Source organism: Nerophis lumbriciformis, linkage group LG31 (assembly GCF_033978685.3).
Source record: "Nerophis lumbriciformis linkage group LG31, RoL_Nlum_v2.1, whole genome shotgun sequence".
In the NCBI taxonomy this organism is placed as follows: Eukaryota; Metazoa; Chordata; class Actinopteri; order Syngnathiformes; family Syngnathidae; genus Nerophis; species Nerophis lumbriciformis.
The window spans coordinates 10,282,501-10,305,898 of NC_084578.2; the positions used below are offsets into that span (position 1 = coordinate 10,282,501).

At 37.6% G+C, this 23,398-nt stretch overlaps 1 protein-coding gene across 3 annotated transcripts in view; it reads right to left on the reverse strand.

Moving 5' to 3' along the window:
• The window catches only part of pard3bb (par-3 family cell polarity regulator beta b), a 432,163-nt gene that overhangs the window by 306,441 nt on the left and 102,324 nt on the right, over positions 1 to 23,398 (reverse strand). For all 3 annotated transcript variants that reach the window (XM_061926590.1, XM_061926589.1, XM_061926591.1), the window contains 4 exons: positions 16,041 to 16,124; positions 14,749 to 14,874; positions 7,891 to 8,131; positions 5,194 to 5,302 (listed from right to left, as the gene is read on the reverse strand). In XM_061926590.1, coding sequence (XP_061782574.1) covers positions 5,194 to 5,302; positions 7,891 to 8,131; positions 14,749 to 14,874; positions 16,041 to 16,124 — 560 coding nt within the window. The remainder of the gene's footprint in view (positions 1 to 5,193; positions 5,303 to 7,890; positions 8,132 to 14,748; positions 14,875 to 16,040; positions 16,125 to 23,398) is intronic.

The following is a 23,398-nucleotide window of genomic DNA, read 5'->3' on the forward strand; positions in this document are numbered from 1 at the left end:
GTATTATCATTAAACACCTTTAACATGTTAACAATAATAACTATATTTATTAAACATACTTGTATTATCATTAAACACCTTAAATTTTTTAACAATATTAACTATATGTGTTAAACATGCTTGCATTATCATTAAACACCTTTAACTTGTTAACAAAAACATATATTTCATAAATAAGTAAATATAAACTATATATATGAATGAGGTAGATCACCACGACTTGATCAATTGAAAAGTAGCTCGCCTGCAGAAAAAGTGTGAGCACCCCTGCATTAAACAATGTAACTTTACCATGAATTGATTAACGTGAATGTGGGGTTGAGGTTGGTCCGCGGGTGGGGGGGCTGTATATTGTAGCGTCCCGGAAGAGTTAGTGCTGCAAGGGGTTCTGGGTATTTGTTCTGTTGTGTTACGGTGCGGATGTTCTCCCGAAATGTGTTTGTCATTCTTCTTTGGTGTGGGTTCACAGTGTGGCGCATATTTGTAACAGTGTTAAAGTTGTTTATACGGCCACCCTCAATGTGACCTGTACGGCTGTTGATCAAGTATGCGTTGCATTCACTTGTGTGTGTGTGTAAAAGCTGCATATATTATGTGAATGGGCCGGCACGCTGTTTGTATGGAGGAAAATCGGATGTAACGACAGGTTGTAGAGGACGCTAAAGGCGGTGCCTTTAAGGCACACTCCCAATATTGTTGTCCGGGTGGAAATCGGGAGAAATTCCTGAGAATGGTTGCCCCGGGAGATTTTCGGGACGGGCACTGAAATTCGGGAGTCTCCCGGGAAAATCGGGAGGGTTGGCAAGTATGCCCTACGTCCGTGTTTTACCGGATATGTTTTAAAAAGACATTAATTTTACTTTTTGAAACCAATACCGATAATTTCCGATATTACATTTTAAAGCATTTATCGGCCGATATTATCGGACATCTCTACTAAATATATATATTTTTAAACACAACACAACAACACAATGAAACATCATGGAAATCAGGACAGGGAATGTGTTCGAAAAGAAGCAGGAAGAAGCAAAAGATCATGGTGTCTTTCCCCATCACTCAGATTAGCTTTTTTAAACACATGATTATTTATACATAAATGATCTGATTCATAACTAACTACAAAATACAATGCATGACACCTGATACACCTTTGACACCCCTTAAAGTTGAAGCCTCATTATGCAGTTTATCACCTGACTGAGGATTTATTTTGATTTTAAAAGTTGGTTTATTGTGGCTGAAAGATGGACTTCTTGTACGACACTGTGGAACTAAATTGTTCTTGGGGCCACATTAACAAAAAACTAAAGACCGGGGTGCCACAATTCTCCCTTCACTATTTTTCTTATTTTGTATATTCCTAAAAAACAACATCAACTGTCGAGGACATTTGATATTTATTTATCTATTTTGTCTGCGTTACAAAATTCAGAAAACAACAAGTGAAGTGAATTATATTTATATAGTGCTTTTCTCTAGTGACTCAAAGCGCTTTACATAGTGAAACCCAATATCTAAGTTACATTTAAACCAATGTGGGTGGCACTGGGAGCAGGTGGGTAAAGTGTATTGCCCAAGGACACAATGTCAGTGACTAGGATGTCAGAAGCTGGGATCGAACCTGGAACCCTCAAGTTGCTGGCACGGCCACTCCACCAACCGACCTATACCGCCCCAACAACAGGAGCGCTCTGTGGTTTTTAAAGGCCGACTACCAAAAAGATAGTCTCGGGATGAGAACCAAATCCTGTTGTCAGGCTTTTTACTGACAGTTTGGTTATGTTTGGGTTTTCCTCTGTTTGTGTTTATTTCCTGTCTGCGCTCTTATTTTGGTTCCTTTTCCTGCAGCCTGGTACACCTGGTTGCAGTTGCCAATCAGGCTACTATTTATGCCTGCCTCACCCTCCAGTCAGGGCTCGATGATTGTATACTGTTGCCTGGTTCATGTCTCCTGGTTCCAGATTCCTGTTTTCCCTGCATTTCCTTTTGACATTAAAGTCATATTTCCCTGCGCTACGCCTGCCATCTCTGCATCTTGGGGTTCACCACCAAACAAATCATGACAGAAACATCGAACCCTGACGGGAGGGTGAGGCAGGCGTAAATAGTAGCCTGATTGGCAACTGCAACCAGGTGTGCCAGGCTGCCAATAAGAGACAGGTGAGGGAAATGAGCGCTCAGGGAGACATGCAGGGAATGGAACCAAAATAAGAGCGCTGACAGGAAATAAACACAAACCCAGAGGAAAACCCAAACATAACCAAACTGTCAGTAACAAGCCTGACACCGGTACTTTTTTTTGGCACCGACAAAATCCCGCTCGTCCTACCGGGCCCCGATTCACGTAAAATCCAAAGGTGCCCTGTTTTGGTACCTGGGTTGCGTGTGACGTCACGCCTGGTTGTGTCAATAAAGTACTCAATATTTTCTCAATAAATGTAATAGACTTTTTTTATATTGACAGAAAGACTATATGTACTGCTTCAAATTGCATACCTTTTAAACTTTAATAGTATCCAATATTGCATACTTGCCAACCTTGAGACCTCCGATTTCGGGAGGTGGGGGTTGGGGGCGTGGTCGGGGGTGGGGTAGGGCGGGGTGTGGTTGGGGGCGTGGTTAAGAGGGGAGGAGTATATTGACAGCTAGAATTCACCAAGTCAAGTATTTCATATATATATATATATATATATATATATATATATATATATATATATACATATATATATAGATATCTACATTCTGAAAATATGCAAACAAAACTGTCTTTAGATAATTGATACTTCAAACTTGCATAAATAAATATTAAGGAATATAACATAACTTGGCTTCTGAGAGTTTCAAAATGTAATGAATAAAATGCTAAAGTTGTTGATAAACAAGCAATTATTTTAATAATTAAATATGGTCATTTTAAATGAATTATTATGATAATTTAAAATCAATTATTTCAAATATGTTTATTTTAATGTATAATTCTATGGCTGGATGTAATAAGGAGTCACGAAAAAATACAAATAAAAATACAATTAATTTTGATATTTTTAGCAAAATATAGTAAAAATGTATTTTTTTTTAAATTAATAAATATATTTATTTTTAGGTAAGATAAACATAATAATACAATTTATCTCTAGTCTGGATGATTTAGTTTTTGTCACCCTGTTGTCCTCCCGTCATGAAAAAAGGCTGTCCTCACTCAGGTCCGCATGGAGCTGGAGGGGGCGTGGCTTCCAGCTCCTGCTGAAAATCGGGAGATTTTCGGGAGAATATTTGTCCCGGGAGATTTTCGGGAGAGGCGCTGAATTTCGGGAGTCTCCCGGAAAATTCGGGAGGGTTGGCAAGTATGCAATATTGTAACAAATATTACAGTATATTATCATACTTTCCAAAAATGTTTTGTCTAAATAAAAATAAATACCGTATTTTTCGGACTATAAGTCGCAGTTTTTTTCATAGTTTGGCCAGGCTCAAGTGCGATTTACGCACATATGTTTTTTTCCTTCTTTGTAATGCATTTTCGGCAGGTGCGACTTATACTCCGAAAAATACGGTACTCAAATATCTGCTTGACTTATGATTTTACAGCAAACTACCCATGAAATTAATAAAAAAAGGCAATACATTTTAGTTATTTTATTCTTTACAGCATAAATTGAATAAAACTACCAGTATTTTGCATTAAATTTCTGTTGACTGATCTGCCATATTTTCACTGTAAAATCTACGGTTGTTGTTTTTAAAGGTGTATCACTGTAAATGGGAAAAACGATACATTTGTTTTTACGGTAGAAAAACTGGCAGCTAAGTTGCCAGAATAAAAAAAAGAACGTGTAATGTTTTCCATTAACAATACAATGTTTTAAAAAAACAATATAAATTTAATAGTAAAACTCCTCCCCAAAAAACTGCGGTATTGTTTTTCCATTCACCGTTAAACGTAGTAAAAAAATAAACACTACATTTTACAGTAAAATCTTGTAAATGTAAAGTTTTCACTGTAAAATTGATAGTCTAATAAAAACAATGTATATAATTAATAATGAAATCCAGAGGCAAATTCATACATTATTCGCTGTTACAAGCCATTACTGCCATGTGCATACTTGCCAACCCTCCTGGATTTTCCAGGAGACTCCCGAAATTCAGCGCCTCTCCCGAAAACCTCCCGGGACAAATTTTCTCCCGAAAATCTCCCGAAATTCAGGCGGAGCTGGAAGCCACGCCCCCTCCAGCTCCATGCGGACCTGAGTGACGTCAGGTGCGCAACACCACGTAAATCGTTGGCCAACCAAAAAGTAACCCCAGTACGCTATAGCCAACATTCACCAGGAGATGGCAACAGACAAACATAGATCGCTATTACATTCCTCCCCTTATAGAAATGTATAGAAGTTACTCAAAATAAATAAACAACCCAACCAAAAAATGCAGCAGCTCAATTAAAAAACTGTACTTAAGCCACATTCTTTTTTTTTTTTTTAGTACTGAACTCTTAACCCTCATTTGTAAAAAATAACATGCTTATTATACAAACAGTATTTGTACACCTTTAACACAGATTTTTATACTGTCTTCAGAGATTCAGTTTTTTTGGTGGTACTCGAAACCTTTCTGGGTACCTGCGAAAGGGTGTTCAGCATGGTTGGAAAAATAGTGACCGAGAATAGAACAAGGATGGACAATTCAACCCTTAACTCAACAATGAGTAGATGAGTGTTATGTGTGTGTATATGTGTAAACAAATGAACACTGAAATTCAAGTATTTCTTTTATTTATATATATATATATAAAATATATATATATATATATAATAAAATAAATATATATATAGCTAGAATTCACTGAAAGTCAAGTATTTCTTTTATATATATATATATATATATATATATATATACATATATATATATATATATATATATATATGAAATACTTGACTTGGTGAATTCTAGCTGTAAATATACTCCTCCCCTCTTAGCCCCGCCCCCAACCACTCCCCCGCCCTACCCCGACCCCCCCACACCCCACCCCCCACCTCCCGAAATCGGAGGTCTCAAGGTTGGCAAGTATGGCCATGTGGCCCTCAATGAAAACAAGCTTGACATCCCTGTACTTGTATTTTAAGTTCGTAAATCGAGGTTCCACTGTATATTTTTTGCATAACTGTCGTGTCGTACAGTAGGACTCACCTTTCTTGAGGTCAATTCTTAATCTGCGTCCTCCTGTCTTATTGACCATCAGGCTGGACAGAGTGGGACTTTTCTCTGGAAGTGAATGCTCACTCCTCCCTTTCGAACTCTAGGTAGATAGAACAGAGGGCAAGCAAACTATTATTGCCTTTAAGGAAATAGATGAACTCTCTGGTTTGAAGCTAAAGATGGGTCTGGGCCGATATTCGATAAGTCAATTAACCGACGATGAATGAAAATTAAGTTGGTAAGTTTTCCAATCTGCATACTTCAAGAGCATTCACGATTTTCAACCGCTTTAACACTCCCGACGGTTAGTATTACTGTATTAAATTAAAATGATCAATGACCCACCGTTCCTAACTGCACTTATACGGACGGACTGACACTAGTTTAAATGCTAACATGTAAACAACAGACATTGACGTCTTTCCCCATTATGGAATGTTATTCCCCAATGTAAACTTGCATTAACTCATTACTGTCTAAACAACTGAGCGAAAGTGTTCACATTAATCATAAAGGGTGTGCTGTTTTTGCACAAAGTGATCGCTAAACTCGACAGTGTCGAGTTGAAACAGACGGACACGGACTCCGTTCAACAGAAAGTGAACTCACGTGTAGTCACAAATCGGAAGTGTAACAACTGATCACCCTCTACAATTTAAAATAAAAGATAAACATATTTAAACACACAAACATAAATAATATGGATCTTATGAAGCCAGAACAATATTTGATGTTTACTCTGCCAATAAAGTTTATTGTCTCTATGTATTTTAGTTATTAAAAAATACAACTTGGTTACCGTATTTTTCGGACTATAATACGCGACTTATACTCAGGAGCGACTTATGTGTGGGATTATTAACACATTACCGTAAAATATCAAATCATATTATTTAGCTCATTCACGTAAGAGACTAGACGTATAAGATTTCATGGGATTTAGCGATTAGGAGTGACAGATTGTTTGGTAAACGTATAGCATGTTCTATATGTTATAGTTATTTGAATGACTCTTACCATAATATGTTACGTTAACATACCAGGCACGTTCTCAGTTGGTTATTTATGCCTCATATAACGTACACTTATTCAGCCTGTTGTTCACTATTCTTTATTTATTTTAAATTGCCTTCCAAATGTCTATTATTGGTGTTGGGTTTGGGTTTAAATTTCCCCCAAAAATGCGACTTATACTCCAGTGCGACTTATATATGTTTTTTTCCTTCTTTATTATGCATTTTCGGCCGGTGCGACTTATACTCCGAAAAATACGGTATTAAAATGTAAGTATTTGTGTAAATACTTTTTGAGCGCAATCAATAATACCATGATAACCGTGATCATGTTGGTCAACATTACTTTATTTAGCCATTTTATTTATTGTTTTGAGGGTCCCCCACCGCCTTCTTAACCTATTCTATTGATTTTAGTCGTGATTCTTTTATTCAAGTGCAACATTTTGCTTACAAACACAGTATATTTTATTTTTATTATTGTTTATTTAACTTGGTGTTTAAAAGTTAACATTTGAATTACACTGTTAAAACTAGAGATGTCCGATGATATCGGACTGCCGATATTATCGGCCGATAAATGCTTTAAAAAAATGTAATATCGGAAATGATCGGTATCGGTTTCAAAAAGTACAATTTATGACTTTTTAAAACGCCGCTGTGTACACGGACGTAGGGAGAAGTACAGAGCGCCAATAAACCTTAAAGGCACTGCCTTTGCGTGCCAACCCAATCACATAATATCTACGGGTTTTCACACACACAACAGCCATACAGGTCACACTGAGGGTGGCCGTATAAACAACTTTAACACTGTTACAAATATGCGCCACACTGTGAACCCACACCAAACAAGAATGACAAACACATTTCGGGAGAACATCCGCACCGTAACACAACATAAACACAACAGAACAAATACCCAGAATCCCTTGCACCTCAACCCTCTCTCAGTGAGGGCATGTCTCAAATTCCAAGTTGCTGTTTTGAGGCATGTTAAAAAAAATAATGCACTTTGTGACTTCAATAATAAATATGGCAGTGCCATGTTGGCATTGTTTTCCATAACTTGAGTTGATTTATTTTGGAAAACCTTGTTACATTTTTTAATGCATCCGGCGGGGCATCACAACAAAATTAAGCATAATAATGTGTTAATTCCACGACTGTATATATCGGAATCGGTTGATATCGGAATCGGTAATTAAGAGTTGGACAATATCGGCAAAAAAGCCATTATCGGACATCTCTAGTTAAAACATATGAGAAATACAAGTTAATTGCATATGAAATGGTATACTTTCATTATTATTATGTACTGTCATTACAACAGTGGTTAATTTGGTCTCAAAAAATTAACGGCAATAATATTGTCTATCGGCAATAATTTGTACGTCAATATATTGTCGAGCAAAATTTGTCATCGGCCCAGGCCGACCTTAAGAACCAATACTGTGTATTCAAACAGGGTTAAATATTGCAAAAAAAGAACATGTTTTTGCACACAAACAAATATGAATCTAGCTGGGGTTGAAAGGTTGTGTGTGTTTTCCATCACTTATCTTACTGTAGATGAGGCTGTTTTTGTGAGCGCATGTGTGTTTTCTGTAAGTTGTGTTACACTTAGTCATCTCTGCCAAAGTATCCTTGAATCAGGTTAGCTTGAAGCACTCACAGCATCATCCAAAGTGGCGGCGTTTTCGGCCACTCTCTCAGGGTGCCTGAACACAGGTTTGGCTTTGACAGGCGGGGGCGGTTCTTTGGTCTGGGGGATTCGGGGACTGCTGTCAGGACCCGCGCTGTTGCCAAACAGCTGACCTATGAGGCTCTTTTCAAAGCGTTCCCTGTTGGATGAGTGGAGCACTTCCACGGAAACAACCTGAGAGTGCATCGCCTGCCGAAAGATTTCTTGAGCTCTGACGATAAAAAAAAGAGAGAAAGATTGTGAATGGGAATAGAGACAAAGGAAGAAGACAGACGGTAGAAAATGAGATCAATTGTGTGCTGTGTTGTGGACACACACCGCATCATTAACTACATTGATAATGCCATGAATCACATCTGTATTTAGTATTATCTTGCCTGTCATTTAGTACAAGCATCAATTAAGAGACATAAGATGATTAAATGCATTCATTATACTATTAGGATGATTCATTAATTAATCAAAACTGGCTAATTGATCACTATCCGCATACAAGAAACTAGGTAGTCTATCATCGTATAGCAGGCCTGGGCAATTATTTTGACTCGGGGGGCCAAATTTAGAGAAAAAAATGTGTCTGGGGGGCCGGTATATCTGTTTTTAGGAACACTAATACAAAACCTCACAATAATGTCTGATTGAATGCTAAAAAAGTTATGACAGACCGCCTTAAAAACAGAATGTTTTTTTGTTTTTTTACTGAATGAGACACCCAGAATGTACATGAAAATAAAAAATGTGGGATTTACAATATTACCTATGAAGGATAAAACACTGAATATTGACAACATATGAACGTCCCACCCCCTCTCCATCGACATATTTTACAATCAAGCGAAACGCAACAAAAATGCAACAAACAAAGCGAAATATGAACGCAAAGGGAAAAAAAAAAACACGTACGATCTGATATATCTGATACATCACTAAGCTTTAGAACTTTGTTGTAAAAATCTCCTTCCGCGTCTGTCCCTGACACCCACATTTCAGGCTGGCCGCTCTGGAAACACTCTGTGGAAACGCTCCCCACCCACACTGCTTGGTGCCTCGTCTGAGCTGCTGTGACTTAGATTACCATAGTAACTAATTAGATTACCATAGTAACTCGTATATCATGCAGAAGCGCAGATTCCAACCATTGACTATTTTGTATAGTTCAAGACTTATGGTAATTTGAAAACATCACTGCACATCATAATGGCAGCTACAGTTTCCCTCTTAAAGATCTAAAAAAATTATTTGGGAAAGTCCGGCGGGCCAGACTAAAAATCTTAAAGGATAACATTATCACCAGACCTATCTATGTAAGCGTCAATATATACCTTGATGTTGCAGAAAAAAGACCATATATTTTTTTAACCAATTTCCGAACTCTAAATGGGTGAATTTTGGCGAATTAAACGTCTTTCTATTATTCGCTCCCGGAGCGATGACGTCACAACGTGACGTCACATCGGGAAGCAATCCGCCATTTTCTCAAACACCGAGTCAAATCAGCTCTGTTATTTTCCGTTTTTTTCGACTGTTTTCCGTACCTTGGAGACATCATGCCTCGTCGGTGTGTTGTCGGAGGGTGTAACAACACGAACAGGGACGGATTCAAGTTGCACCAGTGGCCCAAAGATGCGAAAGTGGCAAGAAATTGGACGTTTGTTCCGCACACTTTACCGACGAAAGCTATGCTACGACAGAGATGGCAAGAATGTGTGGATATCCTGCGACACTCAAAGCAGATGCATTTCCAACGATAAAGTCAAAGAAATCTGCCGCCAGACCCCCATTATATCTGTCGGAGTGTGTGAGCAATTCAGGGACAAAGGACCTCGGTAGCACGTCAAGCAATGGCGGCAGTTTGTTCTCGCACACAAGCGAGCTAAACCCCCTGGATGTCTTGGCTCACACCGTCCCTTATGCCACCAAAGATGATCAAGAGAAGAATATCGACCCTAGCTTCCCTGGCCTGCTGACATCAACTCCAAAACTGGACAGATCAGCTTTCAGGAAAAGAGCGCGGACGAGGGTATGTCTACAGAATATATTAATTCATGAAAACTGGGCTGTCTGCACTCTCAAAGTGCATGTTGTTGCCAAATGTATTTCATATGCTGTAAACCTAGTTCATAGTTGTTAGTTTCCTTTAATGCCAAACAAACACATACCAATCGTTGGTTAGAAGGCGATCGCCGAATTCGTCCTCGCTTTCTCCCGTGTCGCTGGCTGTCGTGTCGTTTTCGTCGGTTTCGCTTGCATACGGTTCAAACCGATATGGCTCAATAGCTTCAGTTTCTTCTTCAATTTCGTTTTCGCTACCTGCCTCCACACTACAACCATCCGTTTCAATACATGCGTAATCTGTTGAATCGCTTAAGCCGCTGAAATCCGAGTCTGAATCCGAGCTAATGTCGCTATACCTTGCTCTTCTAACCGCCATGTTTGTTTGTATTGGCATCACTGTGTGACGTCACAGGAAAATGGACGGGTGTTTATAACGATGGTTAAAATCAGGCACTTTGAAGCTTTTTTTAGGGATATTGCATGATGGGTAAAATTGTGAAAAAAAACTTCGAAAAATAAAATAAGCCACTGGGAACTGATTTTGAATGGTTTTAACCCTTCTGAAATTGTGATAATGTTCCCCTTTAATGGGCCGCATGCAGCTCCCTGGCCTTAATTTGCCCAGGTCTGTTGTATAGTGTAGCTGTTTACATTGCATGTGTACGTGTGTATGTCTATAAGAGGGTTTTGATGGTGCACGCTGGATTATGGACTTAATGCACTGCGACTGTCAGGATAATCAATTTACAATGAGGACCCTCCCTTTTAGGAGGGAAGAGTCCACCCAGATCATTTCATTGTAAAGATGTAAAAAAAGAGATACAGTTTACCAATTAATTCTATGAAAAGGAGTTAGTATAAACAGTACTGGAGACATTTTTCATTTGGCTGACATTTCTTCCTGGATGTTACAGAAAGTATGAACATGTGTGAGCTGCTGCCTGCTCTTTTTTAATTATACATCTCCTATTTGTCAATTTACACAAAGTTTTGGCAGAGTTATATTTTCTGTCATCTTCATGTCCATTTATCTCTGTCACGTTATTTGAGTGAATCACAGAACATAAAAACTATTACGTGCGGGCGGTCGCAGCTTGCTGCGAGGTTCGTTCCCCCGGGATGCAAACGGACCACTCCGGACAGGACGTGCAGGTAGGGACATGATTTATTCTCAAAAACTCGAACAAGTGCCAAAACAGAAAACAAGCCGATCGCACTGGACGCTAGGGCTAACACTTAGCATGGACTAGAGACAGGCAATACTCAATACTGAAAATAATACGCAACCATGGTAACTAAAACAAACTCAAGGGTGCCCAAAACAGGAACTGACGGAGTCCAAAACCTACCGAAAATACCAAAACATGATCGGGGCCACCGATCATGACAAAAACTTGCCGTGCTCCTTTAATGAGCCCACGAACATGTCGTGTGACTTGCTGCAGTAGTGAAAACAAACAAAACGGGAGGAAGACTGCAGGAAAGAAGGACAAAAACTGAAATCCCCGGGGGGAAAAAATAGAAGGTTTGACAAGTTCATAAAAGCAGAGGAGACGTAAGGTCGGCGACCAGCAGATGGAGCACTGGTTATTGCAATCTACTTCACTATGTTTTTTTTCTTCCATATATATATATATATATATATATATATATATATATATATATATATATATATATATATATATATATATTAGGGCTGCAACTAATGATTAATTTGATAATCGATTAATCTGTCGATTATTACTTCGATTAATAATCGGATAAAGGAGACAAACTACATTTCTATCCTTTCCAGTAATTTATTGAAAAAAAACAGCATACTGGCGCCATGTTCTTTCAACTTGCCAAATAAAACAAGGAAAATGTACAATTTTGACACCCCTGCTATAGATAATAACAAATTAAATCGATAAATCTATGGATAAAAAGCAGAGCCTGACGACGCATGCACGTTTATCACAACTCTCTCTCTCTCTGTCTCTGCCCCTCCCTCACCAATGCTGCTGCACGCACAATTTGTTTTGTTTTTAACCCCTTCTTAACCCTGAACGTACATTGAAAATACACGCAACCCTAACTCAAAATGCCGGACATTTGAGGCATTTAAGAAACACCGCCCTGACAGCCCCGCAAAAGAGAACATGTCCGGTGAAAAGAGGACATTTTGAGTATTGTTTACACAATGTGCAGTACGCTACTTAATATGTCCGTGTGGAAACGCGTTCGGCACACCTCCGTACCGAAACGAAACCCCCGTACCGAAACGGTTCGATACAAATACCCGTACCGTTACACCCCTATTATTTTGATTATTGTTGCTCAGCTGTTTGTAAATGTTGCAGTTTATAAATAAAGGTAAAAAAATAATAATAATAAAACGTAGCCTGTGCGCATGCGCATAGCATAGATCCAACGAATCGATGACTAAATTAATCGGCAACTATTTTTATAATCAATTTTAATCGATTTAATCGATTAGTTGTTGCAGCCCTAATATATATATATATATATATATATATATATATATATATATATATATATATATATATATATATATATATATATATATATACATACCTGCCAACTTTTGAAATCAGAAAAACCTAGTAGCCAGGGTCCAGGGGCCGCAGGCCCCGGTAGGTCCAGGATAAAGTCCTGGTGGGGGGTTCAGGGCCCCGACGCAAAATGTTTATTAGCATTCAGACAGGTTAAAATGTTGCTAAAACCATCACTTTTCTATCAGTCACAGTGACTTTTCAAAACAAAAATATTACAGCAAAAATCATATGGGTTGATTGACATGTTTATTCTGTAAGCTAACTTCAATAGTTTGAAATTATTTTGACAGTTAATGCCAGTTATCCTGTCAACCTTTCACAAGACTTCAATTTGTTAATTGAAAGTATAAACAGTATAAACACTTTTTACAGTAAACAAATGGTAAAACAGTACTAAACAATTCCATTAGAAAAAAAATTGGTGTCATTATTAACTTTCTGTCCAAGCTTGTATAATCTACTGCCTTGTTCAATTGTAAAAAATATTCTGTGCCTAAAATTCACATTTCTATCACAATTATCATACTGTAAACATGGTAAGCTAACTTCATTAAAATTAATAGTCCTGTCAATAGCATGGAATTACAATTCAAATTTAGTTTTTTTGTAAGCCTTTCAAAAGAATTCAAAATATGAAAAATTACTGTCCCATGTGATCAGCCAGTGCGATTGGAAGTCCATGCTCAATTATTGCCTCCGTAAATAAAACTTCGGCATTTATCACATCCAAAGAATCTGTTTGGGCGACGAAAAACGTTGAAAGTTTTCCACTTGTATCGCTAGCAACGGCATTAGACTTGTGTTTTTTTGTCCCAACGTGGTCTTTTACATCGCTAATTCCTCCGTGTCCGATCGAAAAATCTTGTCTGCACAAGGTGCAATTCGCGTAGTTTTCACCCTTTTTGGAACGGATAATTATTCGGCTTTTGAATATTCTTCACGGAATGACTGCAGTTTACTTTTCGGTTTAAGACTCGTTTGCGATTTTTCTCCGGCTGATTCCATGATCGTTCGCTCGTTTGGAAACAATGGCAACTGGTGCCTCGTGCTTGGCAGCGGTGCTATAAATAGCCTCGCGCATGGCATTCGGAATGGCTCGATAGGAAGTTACGGGAAGCAGTGTCGATTGTCATTGTTGTTACGCGATTTCGTGAATAAAACTTTTTTTTAAATATTTTTTTTTAATTAATGAAAAAACGTATTTTTTATCACTGCAACCCTAACCCGGAATAAGTTGATGAGAACCGTCCTAATTACGGGAAAACCGGAGTAGTTGGCAGGTATGTATATATATATATAAAAGATACTTGGATTTTATGTGTGTATAAATTGTATTTGCTGATGTAGTTATGTTGTAGTTGTAAAAAAAAAATTTTAAAAGCCAATAACGATAAAAAGAGCCCGTAACTGATACATGTCAAAAGGCCAAATATATGCGCCGATAATCAGTTAAATCCCTAATATGTATCTCTTCTAGCAGAACGAAGGCTGATTCTACGGCGTTCTATTCTGCTTAAAGGTGGAATATAATCCTCTAACAATACTATGGGTGAAATCATCTTACTCAATATATATATTAATGCAATGTAATTATTATCACCTCTATATCAGTTATTGTGTTCCCTTTGTAATTCCTTTTCATGTGTGTTCTGTCATTTTCTACAATCACGTTACACTCCCAAACCCAAACATTTCAGTCTACTTCCCAGGTACTACACTGATGTAATAAACACATCTAATCCCAAAGCTGAACAGATCTTCTCTGAAAGCAATACAAGAGAATGGTGATTGGAAACAAAGTGATCCCCGTGGAATATCCCTCAGACATCTGCCAAGTGTCTTCACTACAGTTCTGTAATGTCATAGCATGTTATACGAGCCCTCCGACAAGAGGAAGGTGATATCAGTGAAAACAGGAATGGGGCCAGACCTAAATTTGAAGCGCGTTGTCTCGTTCAGGATCGTGGATATGCAACATTCTTATTGTTAAGAGAGGGATTATATTTGTTATACTCCTCTCGCTGTCAAAGTGAAACTAGCAGTCAAATCAGGACTGGTCATATATATGTAAGAGGGCAGCCGTGGCTACGAATGTAGCTTACCACCACCAGCGTGTGAATGTAAACTAGATGAATAATGGGTTACAGTGTAAAACGCTCTATATATAAATCAAATCCATTATTATTAATAAACGCAAAAGCCATGAACAACTCACTGGCTGAATGTCTTGTCCATGAGGTCGGTGTTGTTGATCTTTACGATGCACTCGTCTTCTTGAAACAAACCCTCTTTACTGGAGCGACTGTCTTCCTCTACTCCACGGATGTACAAACCAAGGGACCTGTGAGCACAGTCGTCAGTGGAAATGAGTTATGGACATTGTAAAAGCGTAATATGTTGTATGAAAAAATGAATGGCTTTTTTTTCCCGAGCTACCATTTTCATTAGCAATCATCATGTGAACTGACTGTAAATAAAGAATTAAAATGCAAGTTGGGTTCTACAATATCTTAAACATACTGTATGTAACCTATTTTTTTTTACAATTTAAATTAATACCTACGATATACATTATAAATATACATTTACACTATATATATATAAATATACATAAATATATAGATATAGTAATAGATATATATAAACATATACAGTACAGGCCAAAAGTTTGAACAGACCTTCTCATTCAATGCGTTTTCTTTATTTTCATGACTATTTACATTGTAGATTGTCACTGAAGGCATCAAAACTACTTAACAAAAATACCGTATTTTTCGGAGTATAATTCGCACCGGAGTATAAGTCACACCTGCCGAAAATGTATAATAAAGAAGGAAAAAAACTGCGACTTATAGTCCGAAAAATACAGTAGGTGAAATAACTGAAAACATGTTTTGTATTCTAGTTTCTTCAAAATAGCCACCCGTCGCTCTGATTACTGCTTTGCACACTCTTGGCATTCTCTCGATGAGCTTCAAGAGGTAGTCACTTGAAATGGTTTTCACTTCACAGGTGTCATAGTTTTGATGCCTTCAGTGACAATCTACAATGTAAATAGTCATAAAAATAAAGAAAACACATTGAAATGAGAAGGTGTGTCCAACCTCTTGGCTTGTACTGTATATAAATATATATATATATATATATATATATATATATATATATATATAAATAAACATACATATACATATATATATATATATATATACATACATACATACATACATATACATATATATATATATATATATATATATATATATATATATATATACATACATACATACATATACAGTATATGAAACCTGCAAAACAGGCTTGTAGGGATGATATAGCCTGTGTGTTTTTCTGACCTAACGTGTGTGTGTATGTATATATATATATATATATATATATATATATATATATATATATATATATATATATATATATATATATATACATATATATATATATATACAGAATAAACACATACAGAATATAGGTTTATGTGTGTACATAACTCACCGTCCGCTGAGAGATGAGCAGTAGGGAACCACGTGGATGCCCAGTGGACAGTCTCCTCCCAAGATCTCCACTGTTCTCGTCAAGCTACACGCAAAGTAAAAAAAAAACAAAAAAAAAACATGGCTATCTTTGCTATTTCCTTTACAAAATTTCACTGATTGTGCAGAAAAAAATCAACAGATCACATTGTTTATTACAATAATACACCTGCTGAAAATATAGAGAAAATAGATAACTATGGAGGGAAATTACTGTTAAAACACACATAAATGTTGTACTCCCACCCCGAATTTGAAAGTATAAAAACAATTGTATTCAAAGTAAAACTTTTGGCAGTAATATTTCACCTTTTTGGCAGTATTATTTCACCACACACTTGCTCTCAGAGCACCTGTAATTAGCACTCTACAACAACAAGTGGTGTTACTGACACAATGTAAGGCCGTCAGAGCTACTGCTATTTGCACATGATGCCATCCATCCATCCATTTTCTACCGCTTATTCCCTTTTGGGGTCGCGGGGGGCGCTGGAGCCTATCTCAGCTACAATCGGGCGGAAGGCGGTGTACACCCTGGACAAGTCGCCACCTCATCGCAGGGCCAACACAGATAGACAGACAACATTCACACTCACATCCACACACTAGGGCCAATTTAGTGTTGCCAATCAACCTATCCCCAGGTGCATGTCTTTGGAGGTGGGAGGAATAGTTTTTAATCTCAATGGGGCTTCCCTGGGTAAATAAAGGTAAAAGAAAAAATCTCAACCTGTAAGTTAACCTGAAAGTTTCCTCTCTTTTCTGTCCACCATTTTAACTACCCACCCTGCTTTTATAAAAATGGGACCCATTACCTCCCTGCTTGGCACTCAGCATTAAGGGTTGGAATTGGGGGTTAAATCACCAAAAATGATTCCCGGGCACAGCCGCCGCTGCTGCTCACTGCTCCCCTCACCTCCCAGGGGGTGATCAAGGGTGATAGGTCAAATGCAGAGAATAATTTCGCCACACCTACTGTGTGTGTGACAATTATTGGTACTTTAAATTGAACTTTTTAACTTTATTCTTTGTCATTTTGGCTGACGGCACCATACGCAAATAACAGTAGCTCTCAGAATATTGTTTTTATACTTGCAATTTTTTTTTTTTTTTTAAGAAAATAGTTGTTATGCTGGCAAATGTATTTTGTATTATTATTTAAGAATCTGCCATCGGAATGCGAGATTGTTTTATAAATATCTCCGCCATGCCTCCATGGTTTGATTTCAAATGTGTGGACCTTATGCAGATCCCAAATAGATGAGAAATTATTTAACTGAATTAAATTGATTGGTTCTGGTGTCTGTCGGAGGTATTTTAATAATGTTATTTTTTTTTAAACACAGTATATGAAAAAAATACTTGTTGCAATATGCATTTTGTTGTGTCTGGAACATTACACAGCATGCTCGCAGTTAATGCCAGTGTCATCTAAAAAATTAATTTTTTCGAAATAATCGTGATTCTTATTTGTACCTAGAGATGTCCGATAATGGCTTTTTTGCCGATATCCGATATTCCGATATTGTCCAACTCTTAACTCTTTTCCAAAATAAATCAACTCAAGTTATGGAAAAAAATGCCAACATGGCACTGCCATATTTATTATTGAAGTCACAAAGTGCATTATTTTTTTTTAACATGCATCAAAACAGCAGCTTGGAATTTGGGACATGCTCTCCCTAAGAGAGCATGAGGAGGTTGAGGTGGGCCGGGTTGTGGGGGGCGAGGTTGAGGTGTGTGTGTGTGGGGGGGGGGTACAGGGTACCAGGGGGTGTATATTGTAGCGTCCCCGAAGACTTAGTGCTGCTGGGTATTTGTTCGGTTGTGTTTATGTTGTGTTACGGTGCGGATGTTCTCCCGAAATGTGTTTGTCATTCTTGTTTGGTGTGGCTTCACAGTGGGGCACATATTTGTAACAGTGTTAAAGTTGTTTATACGGCCACCCTCTGTGTGACCTGTATGGCTGTTGACCAAGTATGCTTTGCATTCACTTGTGTGTGTGAAAAGCCGTAGATATTATGTGATTGGGCCGGCACGCAAAGGCAGTGCCTTTAAGGTTTATTGGTGCTCTGTACTTCTCCCTAAGTCCGTGTACCACTCCGTACAGCGTTGTTTTAAAAAGTCATACATTTTACCGATAATTTCCGATATTACATTTTAAAGCATTTATCGGCATTCATCGTTACAAATAGAGATGTCCGATAATACCGGGCTGCCGATATTATTGGACATCTCTATTTGTAACGATTCTTAATCGATTAAAAAAATCAACAATTGTTTTTTTATTTAAATTTTTAATCTGTCCTGTCCAGCCACTCAGACAAATCATATTATTTATATACATTCCCAAATCTGCTGTACAGAAATACTTTAGAAAAAAGTGTTGGATACTTCTCTTGTTGCTTTATTTGTATTTGACTTTATTAAATGTTTGGGTAGAATTGTATTAAACAAAACCAGTTTTCTTTTAAGTAATATATAAACCTATTGGAGCTTTTTATTAATTTTATGGAGGACAGTAGTTAACCACAGAACTGGCACCCAATATTATTTTAAAAAAAACATTGATTTTTAATTAAGAATCGATTGTGAATCGAATAGTTACTCCAAAGAATTGAATTGAAACGTGTGGTGCACTAAGATTCACAGCCCACTGTCGTCGATGAGTGCACACCTTCAGCACGCTAAAAAGGTGGGATGGCAGGACTGCTTCTAAAATCCTCAACAACAAAAAAACAGGTACACGTCGGCTGCATTTTTCAAAACAAACGCCATATGTGGGAGCACAATAACAGGAATGTGTAGTAAATGAGTGTATCCATGGTAGAGATGCGCGGATAGGCAATTATTTCATCCGCAACCGCATCACAAAAGTCGTCAACCATCCGCCATCCACCCGAACTAACATTTAATCAAAACCGCACCCGCCCGCCATCCGCCACCCGCCCGTTGTGATATATCTAATATAGACGATGCAAGGCATTAGTGAGGTTATAAAGCTTTTGCCTGTTAAAGAAAGGAGACTGATCCAATGCAGCAGAGACATTCAATGCGTGCCACGCTGTCACGGCCCAGACGCACACCAGTGCGCAATCATCTGGGAGCCGCGCTGAGCGCACCTCCAAGCGCGCTCGCGCCACTCAAACTGCTGCAGGCAGCTGCGTTCTATCTTGTTTTAACATCCTGTGGCACTCTTCTGGGATCACGGCGGACGAAACTGCTCATGCTCAGGGTGTTTGTGGAGATACGGGGTTTTGCACAAATGTGATGCACCATGTTAGATGTCCCGGTTTTGTGACTGTCGTAGACATAAACAGCGTCGCAGCTCTTGCAAATCACGTAGCCAGCATTACTATCATACTGATTTACAACCTCATAAAAACGAGTCCACGCTGAACTTTTCTGGCCTTTTTTTCCCCTGGTCTTTAGTATTCCCTTTTTTAGTTTGTCGCGTACCACGTTTGCTGCCGGCGTTGCCATCTCTTTTTTTTTTCTTCTTCTGTTGTGGCATGCTGCAGGTGCCTGCTCGTTTTTCGTATGTGGGTAACAACATTTAACTATGTATATATATTTCCGAATTGGTTTAACTGCCACCCGCCTGAATCTATTTAAAATCTAATTTTTTTTTATTTCAACCGCCCGACCCGACCCGCGGATAAAATATTTTTTATTTTATTTCAACCGCCCGACCCGCGGATAATCCGCGGACTCCGCGGTTGTGCCCGCAAACCGCGCATCTCTAATCCATGGTGAAAGCCACGTAGTACACACAAAAAAACTCATTTTAATAAGGCGGTCTGCACCAGTTATCAATTGTACCGCTACTAATAATAGACGCAATTGTATAAATTGCATAGACTATTTAGCCTGTAGTATTTGGATCTTAGTGAATCAGGTCCTTTATGTAAAACGGATGACTGGGATAGAGTGGTAGGATATGGAGAAAATATAAATAAATAAAGAAAAGCAGATTAAGGAGCGCTGGAAGACCGATAAAGTGAAAGGAAGGAAGGAAACAAAAGGGAATTAATTAGCCAAGGCTAATGAATAGTATTAATATGATGAGAAAAATCGCCCTATTCATTCCTCCAGCACTGCTCTGATTTTTTAAACTCTCACCAGAACACGGCATCAAGTACTTTGGGAATCATTTACATTTGGTTTTTGATGTTGGGGATGTTTGACAGGCTGCATCGAGTACAAAACTTAAGTGGTGTTGCGTGATGAAGAAATTAGAGGAGAAAACAGAGAGGCAGGCTAATGCACAACAGAGTATAGACACACACACTTATACAGTAGATATACATAAAAACAGCTGGTGTTCTCCACCTGTCACTTCACTGATGCTCAATATGAAAGACTGATCACTGAGAAGAAATTACCCAAAAAGGATGTGCATTACAAAAGCATTTTTTACAAGCATTTCATCTATTTAGTACTGGATGAAGGGTGCATTCTCCTCTTTCACTTTTCACGTTGATCTTCAAAGTGCAGAGCACAAAAGAGTGGCAAAGTGAATGCAAACCTGGGAAAATGCTAATGTTATGCAAAATGTTAATATATGCAAACACAGAAACCCCCGCACCAAATTTTGTGATAGTTCTGAAATTAAAAGCAAGCTCAAAAATACATCTAAGGACGCGTACCACGGAGCAGTGCACTGCAAAATAAGAAAAAAAATACAACAAATTAGTGAAATTAACTAGCTGCATGGACAGATGGTTTTACTTGATAAGACATCCTAAATTAAGATTCGGACATTTAGAAATTAGCAGGACAGTTAAGAAAGAAATAGGTATTTTATTCTGAAAACTTGCAATTCTTAAATGAAGCATCTTTGAGACGTTGCAGAATCTTTAAACAATATTTTCTATGTGGGGAAAACCCAAATATCCTACTTGAATAGTTATTTTCCCAATTTTTAAACGAGAATAGACAAAATATTATTATTCTTGCTAAAATTAAGATTAGTCAGTGACTTAAAATAAGTAAAAAATCTCCCAAAAACTAGAGACATTTCTAGAAATAAAATGTAAAATCTTGGAAAGTGGCAAATAGGTTCAGTGTGTGGGTTCGTTTGGCACTTTTCGACTTTCCTTGGGAGGTGTGCAGTATGTCTACGTTTTAAAGTGTTGGCCTTATCTCCTAAGATCCAGATAACGTTCTAAATAGCGTGTGCAAACTATAGAACTGTGTGCATTATTATTGGGCGTGTACAATTTATTACAAGTGCATAAGTGGCGCAGACCGCCCAAAGTAATGAGGTTTTTGCATGTACGACTAGCAATTTGTGCCCATGGAAACACTCATTTCCCTCCACATTCATGTTGTTATGCTCCCCAACCTATGTGTGATGTTGTTAAACAACATAATTTGTACCACTTTTTCTGCAATATAGAATCGCAATCTACAGACATCAGAAAATATTTTTATCGCGCTCTGCAGGGAGGCAACACTGCAGCACATTCATGCATTTGGAGTGTACCAAATGGACGAAAATGCATATTAAATGACATTTTATCACATAGGAGATATTTTATAATATTTTTCATAAATTAATAAAACAAATGTTTTTTTTTTTTTAAAGTACCAATTCGCATCAATTCATATTGTTTTAATCAGCTCCTTAAGTCAGCCAGCAGCTTTAAAATTATAAAATAATATTGCCTAGTAACTTTTATTAATGACAAAGCACCTATGTTGAGACACACACTTAAGACAAAGGATTCTCTATCGATGTGTCAGTTTGCACATAGATTTCAGACGCACGGTAAATATGCAAAATAGCACCCGCAGAACAGTTTCAGTCTTGATAAATCACATTGCGTTTGCTAAAAGATTTATAATACTAAATGATATGTTTGCATCTTCTCCGAGTATAATGGGCGTTCTGATAATCAGCATATATTATGCATATTCTCGAAAACAGACACACGAAACGAATTGCACACCTTATTCTGCTTATTTAGGTGGTGCAATTCTCTGTGCACAAGTTTAGTAGCTCATCTTTGCGTGTGCTATCAAGTTTGCGTGTGTTTTGGTGCCATTGTCTTATTCTCAAACATCTTCCAAGCAGAAATATGTGTTACGAGCAGACCCATTATAAATAATTTTAGTAAATTTGGGCTGCAATGATTAATCGATTAAATTGTTTAATCAGATAAGAAAAATATTGAATTTATACTTTGTTGCTTCAATTGAGTGTAAGTTGATACAATCCAGACATACATTCTGCATGGCAGCCGCAATAGAGCGCACATGAGCGCAGTAGTGTACCGTAATGGGAAGGGATTCCCAACACGTGGATCTCACATGAGAGAAAAAGGGCGGCGTTAATCATATTGTAATGGAGTTTGCTGAAAATGATAGAAAGCGCCACTCTACATACGAACTGACACGGTGGTCAAAGTTGGAATTGCCACAAAATTCAGATTCTGATTCTGAAAACATATTTTAATATATTCAACAGTCTACTGCCGTTTGATGGCTAAAGTAGATTTGTCACGTTTCATGTGTCAGGTAAACTGTGATGAATGGGGCCCAATGAATCCCTGGATCTTTATTTTTTTTTTACATTATTATCGCAACATGTTAAAAGTGCAATTTAATTGTTAATGATGTACATTTATTTTATTATTTTTTTAAATGTTATGGCAAGCAGAAAACGTTTTGTTAATTTCAACAAGTTTTCCTATAATACACATTTAGGTGTTTTATCCAATTACTCGAACTAATCTCTAGATTACTCGATGACTAAATAATCCAACAGAAGCATATATTTATCTCGATAAAAATGACATTTTGATTTAAGTATTCTGTGTGATTTAGGTTATGACCCATTACTGTACTAGGATGCTACCTATAATAATAATAATAATAATAGGTGCTGCTTTGTAATCAAAGGCTTATTGTGGATATACAAACACATACTGGTAGGACATGAGCAACTCACATTCACTGATTTAAAGAGCACTTTACCATTCTCGTATTTATAATCGTTTTAGATTTTTTTTTGGCAATTTCAAGGATCGTTTCACCGCCGACCAGAGAAACCATTAAATCACTTTAACATTACTTAACGCTGAGGTGGTTTTTGTGGGAGTATGTACAGCAGTCCTAAAAAGACCAGCAATTTCCGAGTGAGTGAAATTAATATGAGCGGTGCAGTGAAGTTTACATTTACTTTGAAATAAAAACGGCATCCTCTATTGCCTTTACTTGTTTTAATTAAAAACGATAACTTGGTGTCAGAGTGGAGTCGTAGAACTGTTATTTTAAATGATTTAGGACCAGAAACATAGTTCAATCTTTTTACAG